Source organism: Cucurbita pepo, chromosome LG01 (assembly GCF_002806865.2).
Source record: "Cucurbita pepo subsp. pepo cultivar mu-cu-16 chromosome LG01, ASM280686v2, whole genome shotgun sequence".
In the NCBI taxonomy this organism is placed as follows: Eukaryota; Viridiplantae; Streptophyta; class Magnoliopsida; order Cucurbitales; family Cucurbitaceae; genus Cucurbita; species Cucurbita pepo.
In genome coordinates this window covers 15,768,573-15,782,884 of record NC_036638.1, presented here as the reverse complement: position 1 = coordinate 15,782,884, position 14,312 = coordinate 15,768,573, and the positions used below count along the sequence as shown (strand labels likewise).

Sequence of the window (14,312 nt, the reverse complement as noted above, 5' to 3'; positions counted from 1 at the left end):
TTTATATCAACAATCTGTACTTTTCTTTTCGGTATCTCAATCATAAGAACTTCAAGTTAAATAGGATTATCTATGAAAATAGTATTCGCTCATAAAACATTTGAGTGAGTACAAGATATATTAAAAGAATTCGTATTAGTTTATAAGAATAATGTGACCATGTTGTAGAGAAATGTTAGGGTTATCAACATCCTTATCTAAATTTTGGGCATGAGTCGTTATACATCAATTCATATTAGTTAAAAGACAAAGTAAATATAGTTCAATGTAGTTGACATGGACTCGTATCCTTAAAAAACTATATTGGTTAAAATATAAATTACTTAATGAAATTAAAAGCTTAATTCATATATCGGATGATTATCCAATGTAATACAAAATTTTAATTTTGTTGAATGTAAGTGTGTGTCAAACGTTTAATAACTAAAATACAATCAAGGGACTATTAATATAAACGAAGAGTAGGTTTTACAATCAACATTTAAATAATGAAGATGTGTTTTGACTTCTTTAATCAATTTATTGAATAAGTCTTCAAAAAGAGCATTTGAGAGCATTAAACGTAAATGAATTAAGATATGTACGGAAGAGCTATGTTAAAATAAAACGTTTTTTTTAAGATAAATAATAGTAGGAGAATTCAAATCTATGATAATATTTTCAACATTTATGTTATCGAACTATCCAGAGCATACTATCACGCACACGAAAGGTCGATTTATGGATATTTTATATATACACGACAAAGGTTTTCTTGTAGGACCTGACGTATTGTCTCTTTGTAATAAAGTGTGTTTGCTTCCCATCTTTCACACAAGCAATACTATTTGCCTTTTTCTACAACTAGAAACTTGACTAACTACAAGTTTCACATTGGCCTCTTTCACGTTCACATTGGCCTCTTGTGTCAACTTCATTGGCAAGCTTGGATAATATACTTAATAAAGACGTTTGATTAGAACGAACTATGTTCAAATAGTTTTAGAGAATTTACGTAAATTTGATTGTTCGATGGTGCAACTTTGTTAATTTTGCTAGCTATATTAATTCAAACTTTTGAACTCGTAAACGTAAGTCATATACATAAAATTCTTATTTAAGTATGATTTTTCACCCAACAAATGTTAAATTTTCTTGATATTTTAATAGAAAAGCTCGATAACTTTCTTTACAATTTAAGTCAAAAGGAAGACTAAGTCGAATCGATGATACCAAGAATCGGGGCGTGCATGACAGACGCCGCCAATCAAACTTCGGGACAACTTTGGTCAATCTCTTATTTTTCTAGTTCTCATTTCTACCTTAGCTAATTCTTCTTTTGACCATAATGAGTGAAAAAATGAATTTTTGTAGTGCAATAATTACAGGAGTAGAAATTTGACTATCGAACCTTAAAATGATAATAATTATAAAATTTTAAAGAATTTAAAAAAACATATTTACTTAAATACCTCCAGATTTTATTATTATAGTTTTCCTTTTAAATGGGTACCAACTTAAATGAATTACTATTTATAAAAAATGGTAAGAAAGCAAAAGAAGAAGTTATTTTATTTTAATATAATATAAAGAATAATAAAATTTGAAGTCGTTTAATTGACTAAAAAAAAAAAAAAAAAAAATAAGGGATGACCTCGTCAACAAAATTTGCATTGAGTGAGAGAATAAGAAACAGGAGAAGATAATCTCCTTCCGCCATTAATTTCTGCTTCTCAACACAGAGCAACAGAATGGGAGATGGAATTGTGGACGCCGCTCTCGCCAGCCTCGGGAAAGGCTTTGATCTGACCTCCGATTTCAAGCTCAAGTACTGCAAAGGCCAACACAGGCTCGTCCTGCTCAACGAAGCGCAGAGACGAGATCTCATCGTTCCTGGCTTCGGCGCTATTAAGGACGTCTCAATCGATATCAAATGCGATCGAGGCGATCGGACTCGCTACCAGTCTGATATCCTCAACTTCAATCAGGTGAAGCCCTAAATCGATTTCTTATTCTCTTCTCCTCTGTTTTCGATGTTTCTGAAATTCGATTCATACCGGAATCAATGGCGATTGCGATTCGCAGATGTCGGAACTCTTCAATCGGAAATGTTCGATTCCAGGAAAAATTCCGTCCGGTTTCTTCAATGCGATGTTCGGATTCCAGAGCGGGTGTTGGGCGATGGATGCGGTGAACACCAAATGCTTAGGGCTTGACGGTTACTTCATCAGTCTCTTTAACGCTCACATTGATCGCTATCCGCTCCGCCTCTCCGATGAGGTCCGCGCCGCCGTGCCGTCCTCTTGGGATCCCCCCGCCATCGCAAGGTACCATTCCAAATTTTATCTCCACCGTTTTATAAAATAATTAATAACTAAATTCAATTATATTTCAATATTCAAATTAATTTCTAATTCGCACGTCTCCCCATGTTTCTTGTTAAGTTGGCGTCTTAATTTTTAATTCAATATATTTCTATATTAAAAATTAATTCATATTTTGCTTAAAATAATATAATTCATTTTCAATATAGAAATTTAACATATATTCCTTTAAAATTTAATGTTCCTAAAATAGAAAGATAACGAAAATATTTTAATAAATGAAATGAATTAATCCACTCTAACAATAAAAACATAATAATAATTAAACCACTATTATTATCGTAATCTATTTAAAAATATTATTAAACTTTAAAAAAACAAAAATGTAATAATTTTGAAATGTTGGATGAATGTTTTAAAATAAATAAAGTGAGTGGGTTTTAAATAGTAATTTTAAGTGTAAGGAGGATTAATTCTTTATCTTAGTCAACCACTTTGAATTTAATAGTAATGATATTGAAAAAGAAAATGATTTTAAAGATACACTTGATTTGATTTTAAATAAGGGTTATGTTAGTAAGTAAATAACAAAATGATTGTGGAAAGATACTAAAATCTTAAATTCCATAATTACAAGCACTTGTTTTGTTTTATTTTATTTTAATTAAGCTGTACTCTTTATATCACCTAACATAATAGGCGAAAATAATATAAAAACTGTATATTTATTTATTTATTTATTTATTTATTATTATTATTATTATTTTGTGGGAAAAAACTNTTTATTTATTTATTTATTTATTATTATTATTATTATTATTTTGTGGGAAAAAACTACTGAATATAGTGTGTGAAATAGGCGAAGGCTCTTGACTGAAGCAAGTGGGAACACTTGTTAAGCTTACCCGACCTTCATCTATCAAGGACAGCTACGGTTGGATTTTTTTTTTTTTTTCTCTCTTTATTTTCCGATCTGTATTTTAAAATATTTCCAAAATTACAAAAATTAAAAAAAAAAAAAGAAGTTTGACCAAATCATTAAATTGGCGTCTAAAATTATAAATTTATTAATATATTTATTAACCCGTAAATAAATAAATAAATAANTAAAAAAAAAAAAAAAAAAAGTTTGACCAAATCATTAAATTGGCGTCTAAAATTATAATTTTATTAATATATTTATTAACCCGTAAATAAATAAATAAATAAAATAAAATAAAAGACGAAGAAATGGGGTATATTTTATTTCATAACAACCAATAATGATTGGTTAGAGTTTGGTGAAGGTGTATAAACACAAATCTGGAGCCTTGATTCTTACAAGAAAGTCAACTAATCGAATGGCTGGTATGCTTTTGTTTTTAGTTCACAAATTTCAAGAGTAGAAATTTATTAGCAGCCCCTCCTTTAATGGATTTGATGGTCAAATAACTCAACTGGTAGTGTTCTTGTTCTTATTCATTGTCAAGGTGCTTAAACTGGCTGCCCATGCAATTTCCAATTCTTCCTCCCAAGTGCTAGAAATCATTTATATATTCTTTTAATAGTCGCAAACAATGAACGGAGACCTAGACTTATACTTGGTCCCCAGGAAATTAGCCCAGAAAAACAACACCTACCATACTATNATAGTCGCAAACAATGAACGGAGACCTAGACTTATACTTGGTCTCCAAGAAATTAGCCCAGAAAAACAACACCTACCCTACTACNTACCATACTATTTATTTCTCTTATCAAATTCAAATTTTGTACTTTACAATTATATGATATTGTCCACTTTGAATAATCCTCAATATTTATTTAGCTCATCAATATATGAAATCATACATTGTAGAGTTTGGAGGAAGGTAGAGTTTCGTTCTTTTAGTTGGATAAAACCTCGTAAATAGTTTCTATAGTTTGATAAAACCCTCTTAAACTATTTATGACGTGGAAGTAACTTTAGGGGATAATTTTTCTCAGGTTCATTGAAAAGTATGGAACTCATATAATCGTTGGGCTTAGCATCGGCGGGCAGGACGTGGTCCTAGTAAGGCAAGACAAGTCCTCCAATTTGCAACCTTCCGAGCTCAAAAGCCACTTGGAAGAGCTGGGAGATCAGCTTTTCACCGGCGCCTGCACTTTTCCTCCTCCACATTCAAAACCCAAAGACCATCACAAAACCAAGGTACCTACTTCCTTCTCATTCACACAAAAGTCCTACACTTTGCAACAACAAGTTATAAAATGCATATATTATTACTGCAGCTACCACAGGCCTTCAACTTGTTTGATACAAAGCTCGTGGCTTATGCCAACTTCTCTTCCGTCAGTGCAAAGGACGTAAGTTCAACACAACCACAAAGTCCATACATATCCAAAGCTTCTTCTATATATGTTTTGTGTGATTTATGAGTCTTTGTTTGTGGATTGTTTTCATGTAGGGAATAATAGTGATAACTTCAAAGAAAGGAGGGAGTCCAACAGCAAGTACCCATTGCGAGTGGCTCCCAACCGTGCTCGAATCACCCGACGCGATTCATTTTCAATTCATTCCGATCATCTCTCTTCTCGATCGCGTTCCTGGCAAGGGCTTTCTTTCCCATGCCATTAATCTTTATCTTCGATGTACGTATACAATTTCTTCCCCGTCGCTCTCATCTCGTGTTAATTGGCGTTTCTTTGGATCATCATACGCGTTTTTGTTCGGTTGTAGACAAGCCTCCTATAGCAGATTTGCAGTACTTTTTGGACTTTCAAGTGCACAAGATTTGGGCACCCATTCATAATGACCTTCCTTTGGGACCAACTCCCAACATTACTACTTCTCCTTATCTTCAACCCAACTTGATGGGCCCAAAACTTTATGTAAATACTACTCAGGTAAACCATTGCTATCTATTTAATGATATCATACTAATATATAGTTCAAATTTGATTTGATTCATTATAATTTACAGGTTACATCAGAGAAAAAACCAGTCACAGGGTTGAGATTGTATCTAGAGGGCATCAAATCTAATAGGTAATAAATATTTACTACTCACATTTGACTTTTTTGGTCGGAATTCAATCCTCTGACTTTTGATCGATCATAGGTTATAATTTAAAGCGGTTCGGTTTGCAGGTTGGCAATTCATATCCAACATCTTCAAACTACTCCTATTCTTCTCCAAAACAATATCACTCAACATAACCCTCCCCTATGGCATTCTTCACTACACGTCGCCGATGATCGCTACGTCGAGCCTCTCAATCGCAACAAATTCTCTTACGTCTCTACAGCTCCGGTCAAGTACGACCCCACCTGGGCCACTGCCACCCCGACCCCAGCAGCCTTCATAGTCACCGGAGCCCAACTCCACGTCGTGAAACATCACGACTCAAAGGCTGCTCTCCATCTCGGCCTCCTCTACTCCAAGGTCTCTAATTCCTACGTTGTTCAAACGAATTGGGCACGCCACTCTTCCGACATCTCCCCTAAGTCTGGCATCTTCTCTGCCATCAGTACCTCCCTCTCCGGCGCCACCTCTGCCCCCAAGGAGAAGCCACCTGATCCCGCTACCGTCATTGTCGATTCGGGCGTTTTTCACCACGGCCCACCGGTGCCACTTCAGGCTCAGAAGCTTGTGAAATTCGTAGAATTGTCGGAGATGCGTAAAGGGCCGCAGGACAGTCCGGGGCATTGGGTGGTGATCGGAGCTAGGCTGAACTTGGAAAATAGTAAGATTTGTTTGCATGTTAAGTTCGGTTTGGTGCATGTGGTTTCAGAAACTAGTGCCGATGAGCAATGAAGTTCAAAAGAGAATAGAAGCTGGTGAGTTTAAGCCAGTCTCTTATATATGTAATTATTAATTTAATGTAATGTGATCTCAGCCAATTCAAAAATGGGTGATTACGAACTATACGGAGAAGTGTTAAAAGATCCTCACTGACCTAGCAAGGCCAATAATTATACGAGCTTATTATCTAAAATTTTTAGAATATTTTAAAAGGAATTAGATATATGTATAATAAATCTAGATGATCACAAATAAATATAGCAGCATCTCTAAAAAGTATTCTATAATCTCGAGTGAGTGTTTTCGGCAAACGAGTTAGCATAACAAAATATGCATATAATTTCATACAAAGCTTAACAAAATATAAAACAACAGTACTTCCATCATTTTAGGAACGCTATATATACATAAAACATTTTTTTGACAAGGACAGATCAGATCGTGACTAGGCGTTTGTTGTTTGACTACGTCAACATGGAGAGTAGAAACCTTAATCTATGACTCTGTTGAATCATCACATATATTTGTCAATATTTTTAAAAAGAAATTATTTTCAGTTACAAACATTAGGCGCTTGTTCTTGTTCATGGTGATTCAGAGAGTGGAGCGCAGTCTTAGACAGCAATATTAGCATTGGGATTAAATCTAATTTTGTTACAAATTAAATGCAAGTTAGTGGAATGAACCGAGTTAGCTGTCTCTTTTTGTTACCGTTAGAAACAGAGCATTTATGGAAAAGAAATACTCCTCTGTTTCGCAGAGTCGCACTAAGAAGATGATTGCTCTCAGCATTTCCTTAATCAGATTTGAATCCAACGGCATCGGAGTGGTTTAGGATGTGAATCAATTTAGGAAATTTTGAGTTAGAGCCGTTAATAAATACCCTTCACCTCTCGGCTCTCACTGCCGCTTCACTTACTCATCTCTGTTTGCTTGCAGCTCAAGGTTTTACGTGCTCTGTTTTCTGCGATTGAGCTATGGGTTTGAGAAGACTTAAAAACGAGATTTCTTTTCTTGATTTGGACCTTGGAGTTCACATTCCTCGAAGAAAGAGGGGTTCTTCCGGCTCTGCTATTACCAAACATTCAATCTCTATGATGGATGGCGCTACCATTCTGTTTGCATTCTCCAACTCTGTCACTCATATCCTTCCCTCTTCCTATCTTCCACTTCGAACCACTAACACAAAACCCATCACCAACACAAAACCCATCACTAAAAGAAAACCCATCACTGAAAGAAAACCCATCACTGAAAGAAAATCCATCACTGAAAGAAAAGCCGTCACTGAAAGAAAATCCAGGAAGAAGAGGTGTAAGCAAACCCCCTTTCCGACCACTCCGGACATGCCGGCGGCGATGAGGGATCGAATTGGGGAGATGGGGGCGTACCAAATCGAACTGGCAATTCAAAAACAACTGCAAGATACTGATATGAATAAGAATCATGGGCGACTATCTTTCCCTGCAAAGAAACTGAAAGTGGATTTTGCAACGGAAGAGGAGAGGAGGGTACTAAAGCAACAAGAAAACAAGGGGAAAAAAGGGATGAATGTAATGATAGTGGATCCTCTTCTCCGAGAGAGCAGCATTTGCTTGAAGTTGTGGAAGATTGGGAGCGGGGATTCCTACTGTTTAATGACACAATGGAATTCGTTAGTGGAACAGAATGGGTTCAAAAGCGGAGATCACGTCCAGCTTTGGAGCTTCAGAAAAGATGAATTCGAGGCTGAAACTCAAACCATGGTTTCTCGTCTCTGTTTCGCCATGGTTAAGCTTGATGCCACCACTGCTTCTGCTTGAAGCTCTCATTTTGGATACTGATAGGAGTGGAGCTGCTTCTTAATTTCATGTGACCAACCAAGACTGACCAAGATTACCATATTTTTTTTTGTTTTTATGAAGTACGTATAACTATAATATCATGTTTTTTGGTGACAACAACTATTGCATTGTACTCGTTGTCGGTCTCTGTTATATTTTGTAAAATTAATGAAATTTTTTGCCTTTTTGAAATAAATGTTCATGCTCGTGTTTCCGCATCTCCGCAATAATAATAACAATAGAACAACGCCAATATAGCTACACATCTTCTCTTTTAACTACTACAAATTAATACCAACCATATAAATAGAGTGTTTAAACATTTAATAATAACATATTTTTTTTTTTTTTTCATATTTATTATTTTAATTAAAATCTGGTTATTCAAAAGATCCATGAAAGATTGCATAATAAAAACTACAATCATGTAAGAAAACCCATAAAGATTCATTATACAACAGGAAATTACACAATCCGATCGGTTCTATAATAACTATAACACTTTGTCTCAAACTCCATTGACCATATTATAGAAAATATAATGTAAGAGATACAAATAAGCCACATTTCCAGATCTCAAGCTTGCTTTTTCATCTCCATCATCTTAGAACTCAAGGACACAATCATCTTAGAACTCAAGGACACAGACATCATCATCTCCTTACTATTACTTTAACCATTAGAGAACCTTATTAAAATACTTCATAAAATTATTGACCATTAAAGCTAGTAGAAACTCAGCTTACCAAATTTGTGTATCAGAGATGACACTGGGGAAGACTCCATCTTCTCCCTTTTGATTTGAATAAGCTTCTCAGAAACGCACCATGGAAAACTCAAAAAATGATCTCTTTGCATACCTTCATTGTAACGACCCCAGAAGTTCGGGTGATATGTAACATGGTACCAAGCGGATGCTTTTGCATATTCATCGTCTTCGTCTTTGTTGTTGTTGTAGATAGACTTACTTCCCTTCTCGTTGAACCAACCCCTGGCCTCCTTTCTTAGTGACCTCATGGCAAGGCTAATTTGTTCCATGTCATTCCTTTTATCGAAAGACTTTCCCATCCTCAGAATATTTCCACTCACTAATTCAGGTTCTGTTTCTATACCATAATAATCCATTAGGTTACCCAACTTGAAGTCGTACATGCTTTTGTAGTCAAAAGCTTCACTTAAATAATTTTCAAAACCCATAACTTCCATGTCTGGATCGTAGCACTTGGCAGCAACTTCCCTAGTGAAGGTTTCAATATTGTTGATGTCTGAAGAAACATCTTTCACTCCTCGAAAAAGCTTCCCGATAACACCATTCGATATATAAGAACGTTTATTAGGTTTTTCCATGAAGTCTGGATACTGATGGACACGAAGAGAGCGCGGCAAGTTTGCTGGCACACCAGTTTTTGGGAAGTCAACAGCAATTGAAAATAATTTTGCAAGTTCAATGCATTCAGCACTCATTGCCTTCTTAGGCTTCTTATCAGCAAAGACAGTGTGAGCATTCGCAATCCCACCAAGACCATCATTCACCATGTAGTTGGCAAAGTATTCCTGCACTTCCTGTATTCAAATGATACCATGTTAGTCAAGCTTCATAATACAATCTGTTCGAATCAGTGAATCAAATCAGCAATGTATATTATTAGATAGAAAAAGATGAAGTGTGTGTTTGCACTAGAAGTAAACAGTTCCTGAAAGCATACCTCAATTGTCACATCATGATCCAACTGAATGGTTGGTGCAGGCTCGTAGCTCATAGGTTTAATTGGTCTAATACAAGTCAACTCCGGATCCCAACAAACAAAGTATAAGTCACCATCTAAATCACTCCCAGAGCATTCATTTGGGTGAGGCCTAACAGCACATATTACAAATATTACTATAACATATACGGGAAGTGCATGAATTTGCCAAACATATGAACATGAACCCGTGAAATGTGATGAATACATAAACAATTCATCCACAATAAGCGTGCTTACCTTTTCCCTTTCTGTGGAAAAACAACACAATCCACCATATGATGCAGAGTTTTCACATCAACAGCATCGAGCACACGCACATCCCCTGGGTGTAAACAGGGATTTTTAGCAACCACCACTTTACCTTTAACAACAAAATTACTTTCGCTTGATCTCCCAGGGACAGAGCAGTGAATAAACACCTGCCCATACTCAAGGCTCCGGGTTTCATCCAGGCAACCCATCATTGTCCTTCCCTTAGGAACAAATATCCTTGATTTGGTCCTCAAATCTAACAATTTATCAGCTCGAAACGTCCGTAGCATCATATTTAGAAAAGGCTCTTCGTGTGGATTGTAAAACAAAAGCATGTCCTTCAGAATACTAGTCATTTCCCCCGGGGACATCAATTCCAACACTTCTAATGCCTTTGATGGATCTCTTAGAATTGAATCAAGCTGATCTACAGCCTTCTTTTGTTGGTTCACAAAAACATCGTCCCGAATTCCGAGAGTGGACAGAAGGTTGATGACCTGACGGTTGAGAAAACAGGGTTGGTACTTGCTCCATGACAAAACATCAAGTTGAGTGTCAAGTGACATATACTTCAACATACTCTTTCTTAATGACAATTTCTTTTTGGATGTGGGATCAACAGCAACAACGCCCTTGTATCCAGCATATCGGATCTGGAAGGCAGATGGTGTATGACTGATCAAACCACATTTTTCAGCAACCATCTCAGCCAATGCTTCGGATATCTTTCCAATCCCATCAGAGAAACAATATTTGATGTTCTTCCGTTCAACTTCTACATCAGGAATAACTTCAATTTCATTTTCTTCAACACACAAAGTTTTTCTGGACGAACCAAAAGATTGACCAAGTCGAGCAGCATATTTCGCCACATTTCTTATCTCACGAAAGTCACCCATCCACTCTCTGATATCTGCTGCATTAAGCCCCTCCCTCGGAGCAAACATCCAAAACGAATTTTCACGAAGTTGACTTGCCGAGAAAGCAAGAAACTCAAACTTCTTGCCACCAATGACTATACCATTTCTTAAAACAGATAATATTCGATCATAAACACTAGTTCTTTCAATCTTTTCAGTAGACGTACGGGGAGACAGATCACTGGAATGAATTTTATCCAACTCCTCATCAACAAAAGAAACGCGAAGAAAATTATCTATATCATCAATAAAGCGACGTACAACTCTGTTAGAAAGATTCGCCTCCGGACCACGAAAATACACCCTAGCAGGTGTAATTTGAACCCTATGCACATAGACGAGGCTATCATCCAAAGAAATATTAGCTTTCCATGGAAGCTGCATAGAGCTGCAGAATGACAGATATTGCTGCTTGAGCCATTTCTGTGGTTCATAGCAACATTCCTTCAAACTAAACAATTTTTCTAGGGCATACTCAATGTAGTCAGAACGAAATCGACTGGGATCAACCAGGCGGAAGAATTTATCATCCAGCGCTGATCCAGGAAGATAACCATGTTGAACTAGGGCATTGATTTTGAACAAAATTTTATAAGGGATATCAAATGGTTGCGGTGGAGTAACGATAGGAACGAGATTTGAATTGGAAGAGAAAGCAGAACCTGTGGACAGTTTGAAAGGGCCATAGATTTCTTTGTAGCCGACCAATGTTTGGAAGAAAGAAGGAAGCTGATCTCCAGGAGAAACTTCGAAGCACAGAGCGAAGGATTGTCCAATGCAAGAAGATGGAGTGAAATCCACATCTCTGATCCAGCGGAAACCAGTTGATTCCTTGGAATAGAATTGAGAGGAAGAAGAAGATGGACATTTCTTGAAAATCCGTGGAGCACCCTGCAACTGCCAATTAAACGATTCGAACAAAATCAAATATAATTTGAAAGGTAAATTTTTCTTTTAATTTTTTTTATTATTTTAGATTTTAGATTTTAGTAATTATTAATTAATTAAGCATGTAGTATAGTTAAAGAGTTCTACATAACTTGAGTTGTAACCCAAAAATAAATGCCCACACAAATATGAACGTAACACAAGTCTTATTATTTCTAATACACTTTATTTAATATATTAAAAATGTTTGTAAATAGATTTTTAAGAAATAAAGGTTAAAAGTATGCTACATTTTTTTTTTTTTTGATAGATTTCAATTAAGTCATAAATATAAAACACTTCATTTTTAGTCNACGAGATTTGAATTGGAAGAGAAAGCAGAACCTGTGGACAGTTTGAAAGGGCCATAGATTTCTTTGTAGCCGACCAATGTTTGGAAGAAAGAAGGAAGCTGATCTCCAGGAGAAACTTCGAAGCACAGAGCGAAGGATTGTCCAATGCAAGAAGATGGAGTGAAATCCACATCTCTGATCCAGCGGAAACCAGTTGATTCCTTGGAATAGAATTGAGAGGAAGAAGACGAAGAAGAAGATGGACATTTCTTGAAAATCCGTGGAGCACCCTGCAACTGCCAATTAAACGATTCGAACAAAATCAAATATAATTTGAAAGGTAAATTTTTCTTTTAATTTTTTTTATTATTTTAGATTTTAGATTTTAGTAATTATTAATTAATTAAGCATGTAGTATAGTTAAAGAGTTCTACATAACTTGAGTTGTAACCCAAAATTAAATGCCCACACAAATATGAACGTAACACAAGTCTTATTATTTCTAATATACTTTATTTAATATATTAAAAATGTTTGTAAATACATTTTTAAGAAATAAAGGTTAAAAGTATGCTACATTTTTTTTTGATAGATTTCAATCAAGTCATAAATATAAAACACTTCATTTATAGTTTTTAAAGACTCTATAATATTATTTGCATAAATTAATGTAGTAATTAACTTATAATAAAAAATATTTGTTGAGTCAAAAAAATATATAAAAGTTTCAAAAATANAAAAAAAAAAAAAAAAAAAAAAAAAAAAAAAAAAAAAAAAAAAAAAAAAACTCTTAAACTCTTAAAAATAATATTAGCATTTTTCAACTTTTATTAAGAAAAATTATCATTGCCATACATATTCAAAACCGTCAATAATCTTACTTTTTCAATTTTAAGGGTATTAGGAAAAGTATTATATATATATATATATATATAATTTAAAAAGTTAAGAAGTTTCAAGAATATCTTAATTTTTTTTTAAATTAAAATTAAAAAATGCATTTAATGTTATTATTACATTTAAAAAAAAAAAACTCTTAAACTCTTAAAAATAATATTAGCAATTTTGAATTTTTATAAAAAATAAAATAAAATTATTATTGTAATATTCAAAATGTGAATCTATATTTGAGGGATAATCTTACTTTTCAATTTTAAGGATATTAACGAAAAAATATTATATTTAAAAAAAAAAGTTTAGAAGGATATTAATATCACTTTTAAAAGTTCTCATATATTTTTAAAACATGACATTCTATATACTAACAAGNTTACTTTTCAATTTTAAGGATATTAACGAAAAAATATTATATTTAAAAAAAAAAGTTTAGAAGGATATTAATATCACTTTTAAAAGTTCTCATATAACCTTCTGTATACTAACAATGATGATATTTTGAAAATTTAGTTATTTTTTTTAACACATTTAAAATGTTTAACAAAATATTAACTATTTTAACTCAATTGTAAAAATGTTTCTTTTTATTTCAAGAGTATTTAAAAAAATATATATATTTGTTGACAAGTTTAAATTGAGGGAGAGAGGACTTGTATTTCTAATAATTTAGCCGTATAAAAATCATTTAATAAACACTTTTTTTTTTAAATTTTTTTCTTACATGAAAGAACGTAATGTTGATATAGTTGTAAATTTAAAAAGAAAAAAGAGGGAGGAAAAAGTAAGAAACTTGAATGAGAAAAAGATTGGAAGAAGAATTGTGAGGGCAACGAAGCTGAACTCCCAAAATGTTCTCAAACCGGAGCTCCATTTTATAATCGATAACCCCATAACTCAAATAAAACCACAATTTCCTCATTCCATTTCCATACTCCACGCTCCAATTCTCCCCTCTCCAAATCACCCTCATTTCTTCCTTCCAAACCACGCTTCCCAACTGCACCCTCACCTTCTCCATTCTCTCCACCCTCATCTCCCTCTCCCTCCCCCTCTCCACTCCCCTCGCCTTCAGATACCACCTTCCAAACCACAGCCGCTCCTCCGCCTCCGCCTTCTCCACCACGTACTCCGCCGCCACTTTGCTCCTGAATTCCACCCTCGCGTATGTCAACCGGGCTTTTTCGTCCTTGGGTTCCGAAATCCTCACCTTCGATACCGTTCCCTCTCCCGTGTGATTCTCCATAAATTCCTTCACCTCGCCGGCGCTCACCTCTCGCCCGAATCCAAATACCTCGATCGTCTTCCCCTTCGTACCCATTTGTTTTCAACTGCACAATAAAAAAAAAAAAAAAAAAAAAAAAAAAAAAAAAAAAAAAAAAAAAAAA

The 14,312-nt window shown here is 34.6% G+C and overlaps 3 protein-coding genes across 4 annotated transcripts in view; 2 read left to right on the top strand and 1 right to left on the bottom strand.

The window, feature by feature from the left end:
- Positions 1 to 1,614: 1,614 nt before the first annotated feature.
- LOC111805276 (MACPF domain-containing protein At1g14780) lies at positions 1,615 to 6,190 on the top strand. The gene is made up of 8 exons (XM_023690271.1): positions 1,615 to 1,967; positions 2,065 to 2,306; positions 4,269 to 4,473; positions 4,554 to 4,628; positions 4,730 to 4,913; positions 5,002 to 5,168; positions 5,246 to 5,310; positions 5,413 to 6,190. The coding sequence occupies exons 1-8, from the start codon at positions 1,731 to 1,733 to the stop codon at positions 6,077 to 6,079; spliced, it is 1,842 nt and encodes a 613-aa protein (XP_023546039.1). The 5' UTR covers positions 1,615 to 1,730; the 3' UTR covers positions 6,080 to 6,190.
- Positions 6,191 to 7,044: 854 nt separating this feature from the next.
- Positions 7,045 to 7,869, top strand: LOC111801180 (putative B3 domain-containing protein At3g24850). Its single transcript, XM_023685219.1, has one exon. The coding sequence runs from the start codon at positions 7,045 to 7,047 to the stop codon at positions 7,867 to 7,869; it is 825 nt and encodes a 274-aa protein (XP_023540987.1).
- A 467-nt stretch (positions 7,870 to 8,336) lies between these two features.
- Positions 8,337 to 14,312, bottom strand: part of LOC111788091 (probable RNA-dependent RNA polymerase 1) — a 6,589-nt gene continuing 613 nt past the window's right edge. The window contains exons 2-6 of one of the 2 annotated variants that reach the window (XM_023668280.1): positions 13,718 to 14,255; positions 12,272 to 12,326; positions 9,876 to 11,673; positions 9,597 to 9,747; positions 8,337 to 9,453 (exon numbers count right to left, since the gene is read on the bottom strand). In XM_023668280.1, the coding sequence (XP_023524048.1) occupies positions 8,617 to 9,453; positions 9,597 to 9,747; positions 9,876 to 11,673; positions 12,272 to 12,326; positions 13,718 to 14,245 (3,369 nt within the window). In that variant the 5' untranslated portion in view covers positions 14,246 to 14,255 and the 3' untranslated portion in view covers positions 8,337 to 8,616. Of the gene's footprint in view, positions 9,454 to 9,596; positions 9,748 to 9,875; positions 11,708 to 12,271; positions 12,327 to 13,717; positions 14,256 to 14,312 lie in introns of both variants that reach the window. The other variant, XM_023668271.1, reaches the window with a different exon arrangement.